This window comes from Mesitornis unicolor, unplaced genomic scaffold (assembly GCF_000695765.1).
Source record: "Mesitornis unicolor isolate BGI_N332 unplaced genomic scaffold, ASM69576v1 scaffold40204, whole genome shotgun sequence".
Classification (NCBI taxonomy): Eukaryota; Metazoa; Chordata; class Aves; order Mesitornithiformes; family Mesitornithidae; genus Mesitornis; species Mesitornis unicolor.
This window is the reverse complement of record NW_010182843.1, coordinates 20981-28564: the sequence shown is the minus strand read 5'-3', so window position 1 is coordinate 28564 and position 7584 is coordinate 20981. Positions and strand designations below refer to the sequence as shown.

Here is a 7584-nt window from a genome sequence, read left to right as displayed (position 1 = left end):
TCAGTGCAAGGCTTAAAACATGAATATTTGTTTCTTTTAATATACCATTATGATGTTGTTGCTAGACGTTGTACGAATGGTATGCAGGGTGTAGCCTGAAAAAAAGAGTAGTAAAGGCTTAAGAAGGGAAAACCATGAAAAACAGAACAAGCAGAATAATCAAGATAGAGACAATCATGACTGGGACATTCCTGGTCATGTTTTGCGTGTCTTAAAAACTGTTGTGTTCTTTGGCCCTTGCTGTTTTCTGTGACTGCTCTTCATGTGTTTTCTGTGTATATTTAATGTCTTTTTTTAAACAACAGGAACCCCCATAAAAGGGTAGGGGTTTGAAGGGACCTCCGAAGATCATCTAGTCCCATCTTTCTGTATTACGCACTGTCATTATACATCATTTTTATCCATTTATTGTAAGCCAAAAGGGCAGCTTGTTTGAAACTGATAATTTTCTGCTGGCTACACTTGTCTTTTGATGTGCATTGTGCCATTGCTTTCTTATTCAGCTTAGAAATCCACACTCGGTGTTCTTTCAAACTGTTATTTTCTGCTTCCAGAGGTAATTAATTTTCATGCTGAAATGAATGTTGCAAATGCAGGTGTGTGGGATGAGGCAGTAGTTCTTTGCTGGTTGACACTTAATCTTCAAACAGGCTTAAATGTTCTTCCCCTCCCTTTTTAGCTGCTTCAAATCCTTCTTTTTTAAAGCTGTTTTCAGCTGTGAGCTAATGAGTAAGACTAATGCAGTGATGAATTTTTGGATGCCTAGAGTTTGAAACATCCTGTTTGACACAGATGACACTAGAGAAGCACTCAAATTAATAAATGTTGGGTTTTGTTTGGCTTAAGTGTTCCTTTTTTACCTTTAAACTTCTGATTTAACTGCATAACACCTTTCATCACCGTACACCTCCAATGTAGTAAGTTATTGTGTGGAAACACTAAAGCAGATTAACCCCATTTTTTTTCATTATGCTTTCTTGACTACAAACTGGAAAGCTGCAATATATGACTTTAATAAATAATTGTGTTGCACGCCAGTATTGAATCTGTGAGGTTATGTCTATGGAGGAAAATGAGTGATCTTCTGCCACTCTCTGTCAGCTGCTGCTATCATTAAAAATAAGCTCTGGCTATTTCCAGCTTAAACTAGAAAAAAATGTAGCAGTTGTCCCACAGGGAATATGAATTCTGACAAATGGGAAGGAAGGGAGCGGACACTCATGTTGTTCTTCCTGGTACCTTGTAAGAAGGCAGCTTGGTAGGCATTGTGCTGTTGTTTCTTACAGAATTTGCTGAGACCTGAAAACTTCTATGAGAAAAGCAACTTGTTCCCTTATTTTCCTTCCTTGTTTTTCTCCTGCATGTTTGGATGAAGTATCCTTTGTCATTCTTTAAATTTTCTTCAGCCTTTCAATTCTGTAATCTTTTAAATAGCTGGTAGAGGGGAGTTGTTTGAGGGAGCCTTTCTGACCAAAAAAAAAAAAGAGGCACTTTTGTGGCTTATAATAGGATGGTGGTCCTGCATTTGCACTCACATACCAATGTTTTGGAGCATCACTTGAAGCATAAGCCATGTTTTCTGTTATGATTATATGTGTGCAAAACAAGCAGATTAGATTTTATAAGCTTTTTTTCCTTGAGAATACTGGGGGGGAGGGGTTGTTGGCTTTGTGACAAATTTGTAGAGAAAGAACAGTAAGAAAGGGGCTGTTTCACCAATAAAATGGTGTCTTCCAATGGGCTTAATGTGAAACTGGCAGAAGACCATGGTGCTGAATTTGTTAAAGCAGTGCTGTCTGTTGCAGTGACAGGGACTGTTGCTGTATTTCCAGTTATTCCTCAGTTTTCCAAAACTGTTGCAAAATTGTACATGTATTGCTGCTTGTATACAAGAATGCAAGTATGCATACTTGTGTAATTGTATGCGATGGCTACATTGCTGTTGTCCTCTATTAGCAGCATTGGTGCGTACTCCTTAAACAGTGTTTAAATCTGTAAAATGCTCAGTGACTAATCATCCCTGCGGAGAGGTAGGAACTATCACAACTTTATATTTGAAAACTGGGCCACAGAAATGGTGATATGCTGGAGCTATACCGGAAACCTCTGGCAGTGCCAGAGACTGCTAGTCATGGCTGTAATTCAAGACTAATCCTCTCTGATAGGCATAAAACACATCGCACATCGCTCTGAACCAAATTTGGCTGATTGTTTCTATCAAGTCTTTGGAATTTGCTTCTTGGGAATTTATTTTTTTTCTTCCTAAGCCACCTGTAAAGTGAAAAACTATAGCATCTGACTCCAGGAAAATGTGGGTTCTACTTTGGAGATTGTTTAAGAAAGCTTGAGATGTAGTTTAGTACCTCTTGCCAAAGGAAAGCGCTACTGAAACTGAATGTAAACAAAAAGCGAAGTTGGAGATAGTAATTAGTGCAGCAGAAGGAATATTAGAGGCATAAAGCCTCATAGAAATACATAGAAATTTTACAGAACAATTCTTGGGAACATTTTTTAACTTAAAATACTTGTTAAAATCTGCTTTGTAAAATGAAACTTAGCTTTACCTTCTTGCTGAGAAATGAGTGAAAGCAGGGGAACAATTATGAGCTGCTTTTTAAAAATTATTTTCTTAATCAGCTCATGGAGATGATGAAACTTAGTTTTTATGTCAGAAAAAATCTTTCAGATCAAGTATTTTCCTGTTGTATGATAGTTGAACTTGATTGCTGAGCAGGAAGGTCAGTTGCTGTTTCTGCTGCTGAGTGGGAAGCTTAACAAGAAATAGCTTTTCTCTTTCCTTGAATGAAATGCTTCCACTGAACTGCAGATATCACAGCCCATGTGCCCCTGCTTGTTTAGTGTCCAGTTATTCCAGTTTGCTGTTGGATTCAGCAGAGTTGTAGCTTTCAGGAGGAGGCACTTTTTAAAGTTCAGCTGAGAGGCCTTCTTGCTCCACTCTTGCAAAAAGCCTCCCTCCTTTTGCGTGGATGGAAATGGCACACGTGAAGCAGAAGGAAACAGGGCTGGTGTTACTGGAACAGGCAGAGCTTCCCAGGATTTGTTTGTCTGAGTGCTCTGCTGAAGCAAACAGCTTTGCTACAAACTTTACTCATCTGGCTATAGTACCTAAAAGCGGCAAATACAAGAACGTGCGCCACCTCAGGTTTTTTTCCTTCTGAACTTAGTGGGTAAATTACTTGCTCTGTGGTTGAAAGGCTGAGTGGTGCATCATGTGTTCCTAACCTTAGCTGTGTTTTCAGCTGCTTTGTTTAGCACAGTTAGGTTTTTGGTTTGGTGTTTTTTTTATTTTACTGAAGTGTTTTGGGCCAGACAAAACTTGACTCCTTTAGCTTATGAAACTCTGCTTGCTTGTTCTCTAGAACAGTTCAAGTGGTGAAAACAGGTAACTCTGTATGGACATGTGTTTTGAAACGACTGGAGACTGGAATGTTAAAACTCATGTATTTCAGCTTGTAAATTATTTTTAATATTACTGAAAATGTCTTTGCACAATTTTTTCACCAGAACTTATTAAATTTAACATTTGTATTAAATTTGCAATCCTACTTAGGTTTTCCCTAATTCAGTTATTGATATACTCTTAATTTTCCTGCTGTGTTAAAATACATTATTTTGAGTACTGATTTCTTGTTTTTCTGAAGGTAATAATACCTTTTGAAGAGCTCTCTTGTCTAATGCATGTACCTCTGACAGTCCACTTGATGCTGATCTTTTCTTGTCTTTGTCTTCATGCTACTCATTTTTATAATTTTCATAAACTGCATGAAGAGCATTTTTATAGTTCTTAATCCCTGTGATAGTTTTTTAAAAGATAGGATCCGATCTTCTTCCCCAATTAAATAAAATAATCCAGTAGTAACTATACAAGTACATTAACATTTGTCTTTCTGCTTATTCTATTGCTACAACTTACTTTAAGGGACAAAATAGCTTTTTTTTTTCCCCCCACTCATTTTGGAAATCACTGATAGTTTTTAAAACTGGAAAATATATTTAGGCGATAAATAAGCCTGATAAGAAAACCTGCTGTATCTATTAAATGGGAAGAAAAACCCACCCTGAAAATTAAAAAGCTTTGTTTCTGAAGGTTCTTTTATCTTTCTTGTTGCCTTTACATGAGTAATATAAATATAACGTAGCAATTTTTTCTGGAGGGTACTGAACAACATACAGACCTAATCAGTGATATTTCATGGCAGAAATAAGTATCACAGGAACCCCCAGTAGTAACTGAGCATTGGAGAGAAATGTGCTTCAAATGGATTTACTGTTGTGACAATGTGGAAAGAGCCATTGCCCATCCTTCTATGTAACAGCAGCAGTGAAATGAACCCTAATACAAACTTCCTTGTGCCATTGCTTATCAAAACTGGTAGAATTCCTTTTTACAAAACAGTCTGCTTCCAGTGCAAAACTGAAATCTAGTTAATGACAAAGTTCAAATTGGAAAGTTCATCAAAATCATCAAAATGTGGATATGTAGAGAGGGGAAATGCAGGATGCAGTTTTCTTGGTGGTCTTGGAGGGGGTTTTGTAGTGTGGGTTTTGGGGGTATTTGTGTATGGACTTTTATGTGTTGAAGTAGTGTTACTCTGTGTTTGTGGGGAAAAGCAAAGAACAAGGTTTTTAAGTTACAGGGAATGTGATTCCTTCCCCCCCATTTTGTGTTGGCTTACGCTTAATAAATTCTTATGAAGTGCAGAATTTGTGAAACTTAAAGGATTTATATTATGATCTTCCCAGGCAAAACAGTTAGCTGTCTGGTCCAAGTTTGTATGTATTTCCAGCATAATAGGCCTGGTTTTCTTAAATGTCTGACAAATTAATGAAAAGTTATTGTTCTAGTGGCTTGTATAGACTTGTAGCAAAATAACTTTTGTGCAGCTGTTAATATATGGGAGAGGGACTTGAAGGTTTTCCCTTTTCTCATGACTTCTAGATGCCTTGACAAGTGCAGATTTACAGTAGCTCCTGAAGCTGTTTGTAGATTCAGAAGGGAGCAGGGAAGAGGGAAGGGATCTGTGACATATTTCAACTGAAAATAAAACTTTAATTTTAAAAGACATTGTCCAAACAAGTAACTTGTGAAGTGTTTAAACAAATTAACGCTGAGCTGCTTTGATTGATCGCAGCAATCTTGGTGCTACACAAGGATCCTTCATCTGAAGTTTCTGTTTTCATTCCCTCTGATGGGTTAAGGAAACTTTCTACAGCTCAGTTATTCAGAATTTTAAATACATATTTGTCCTAAATGGGAAGTTTAAAATAAAAAATACAGGCATTTTGCTTGATTCCAACATTTGTCAACCTCTTTAATTTTCCTGTCTGCTTTAATTTATGCAAGATACATCCCTGCTGGCGGTAGTGGGGAAAATGAATTTCTGCGCTCTTTGGTTTTTGTTGTTGTTTTTTTTTCTTCATAGAATGGTTTGGGTTGAAAGGGACCTTAAAGATCATTTAGTTCCAACCCTCCTGTCACTCTTTCTGTTCTGAGTTTTAATGCCAAATATTACTTAGATGATGTTTTCTGCTTCATGAAGACTCATCAGTAGCTTGCTTTCTTCCCCCTCCAGCCTTCTCTGGCTAAGACTGAATCCCTGAAAATCTTGGTCAGAAGGTGATTGGACTTTGCCCACTTTGGGCTCTGTGTCCTGCTCTCTTTCCTGTCTCTTCTTCAGCTGGGGTGTCTTTGCAGCAGTGATATGTATTTGGAAAAGCATAGTCACTGTAGCAGTTTACCTTCATAGTCGGTTTTGGTGCTTGTCTTTTTAGAAAAGACCTTTTTTTTTATACTGATCTGGTGGTTCTGGTTGCTATTATTGCACATTCTGTGTTTGTGTATGGAAAAACTGTTAAAGGTTTTTGCTGGGCATGAAGTGAAAAATTACTGAGTTTTTTGTCATTCTGTTTCTGAAGAGGTTTGTTTGTTCTTTTTTCCTAAAGGAACTTAGTGACTTAGCCCGTGATCCTCCAGCACAGTAGGTCCTGTTGGAGATGACAGTAAGTAACCTTCAGTTTTGTTTTCCTCTGCTACCTTAAATCGTATCATGCATAGATAATAATGCGGAGTTTTTCTTTTGTAGTGTTTCATTGGCAAGCCACAATTATGGGACCTGTAAGTATTCTAATTCTTGTGATGTAATATTAAGCTAGTAGATCTTACTCAGGAGGAAACTAGGGGGGGTTGTTTTACTTTCTTTTCACTCCCCTCATCCAACTTTAGTTCTAGAGGTACTCCTTACAGTAAGAAAAAATGAAGGAGGGGGGAAAAAAATCAGTCTTACTTTATTGCTGGACTGTTTTATGAGGACGTGTATTTCAGTTGAAATTATCTCTAGAGCAATATTAGGCATTATCACTTAGTACCTAGAAACTTTACATTTAACTTTTTCTAAAGTTTGAATCTAGCATGAACTTTGTACTAGGAGCTGGTCCCAGTGTCAGAAATCAGTTAGGATGCTTTTGTGTGGATCTTAGAGCAGAACAGGGAATCTTTATTTGGTCTGGTGTCACTGAGATCTTGAATGCTTTTAGGAAAAGAAGGGGAAAAGTCACTGAGATGTGATGATTGGAGGAAAGAAGTCTATGCTAAGTGTTCAGTAAGCATCTGAATGTGACTCTTTCCTTGTTAAAGAAGGCAAGTGCTTGCCTTGCTTTCTATATTTAGAAAACAAAACCTTGTGTAACATGAGAAGAGAAGTATTGGATGCCAGTAGACCTGCAGCAACAACATGATGCTTCTGGTGAGGCAACAGAGTAGGAATTAAATATCAGTGATGCTGTATTGCCCTGGCTTTATATAAGGCTACCAGTGTGGTCTTAGGAGATCACTGGGGAAAATGTGCTTATTGGAGGTTCAGCTGGCTGGAAAAATGGCTCCCCATTCCAAAGTCTTTGGTCCTCATTGACTGTAACTAGGTGCCCCAAAAAGAGAAAATTGTTTAATAGCTAAATTCATGTTTAAATCACAAAGAGTGTTCTGTACTATACTAAGTATGTTTTTATGCGGCTGGTGTCTGCATGGTCATAAGGTATTAAACATCAGTTGAATTTAAATTTGTATTATTATTTTTAGCTTCTCCTTCTGGTTTAATAATGTACAGCTCCTTTTTTTCCCATATGGCTTTTGTGCTGTCAAAAGGTTCCCATTTAAAAATTGGGCAGTATCCTGACAGAAGTGTGCTGTTAGCGGTTCTGGTGCTCCTGTAGTGTTGCTTAGTCCCTTTAATAACAGCCAAGGGTTGTAGAACCAATCATCAGCCTTCTATCTCAGCAGGGTATTACGCAGGCTGTGATTTTCCTAGATAGATGTAAGAGTTTGCCTTGCTTTAGCACATTCTAAGAGGGATTTCTGTAATGGCTAAAATGTATCCCCAGAGCATGTGCAGTAAAAGGGTTACTTTCTAGTTCTTCCAGGCCTCACATAGTATTGATTGACCAAATACAAGAGGTTGTATCTTGATTGCTAGGTTTTCAGCAGAGATTAGGTAGAGTATAACCTACATGTTTTCAGGTTTGAGTCCTTGTGTTGCAGAATTTCATTTTCTGGTATTTAACTAAGTG

General features: G+C 37.6%; 1 protein-coding gene across 1 annotated transcript in view; it reads left to right on the top strand.

Moving 5' to 3' along the window:
- The first annotated feature begins 5964 nt into the window (after positions 1–5964).
- LOC104540184 (ubiquitin-conjugating enzyme E2 D3) overlaps positions 5965–7584 on the top strand; it is an 8157-nt gene continuing 6537 nt past the window's right edge. The window contains exons 1-2 of the mRNA XM_010183920.1: positions 5965–6021; positions 6105–6136. Coding sequence (XP_010182222.1) covers position 6021; positions 6105–6136 — 33 coding nt within the window. The 5' untranslated portion in view covers positions 5965–6020. The remainder of the gene's footprint in view (positions 6022–6104; positions 6137–7584) is intronic.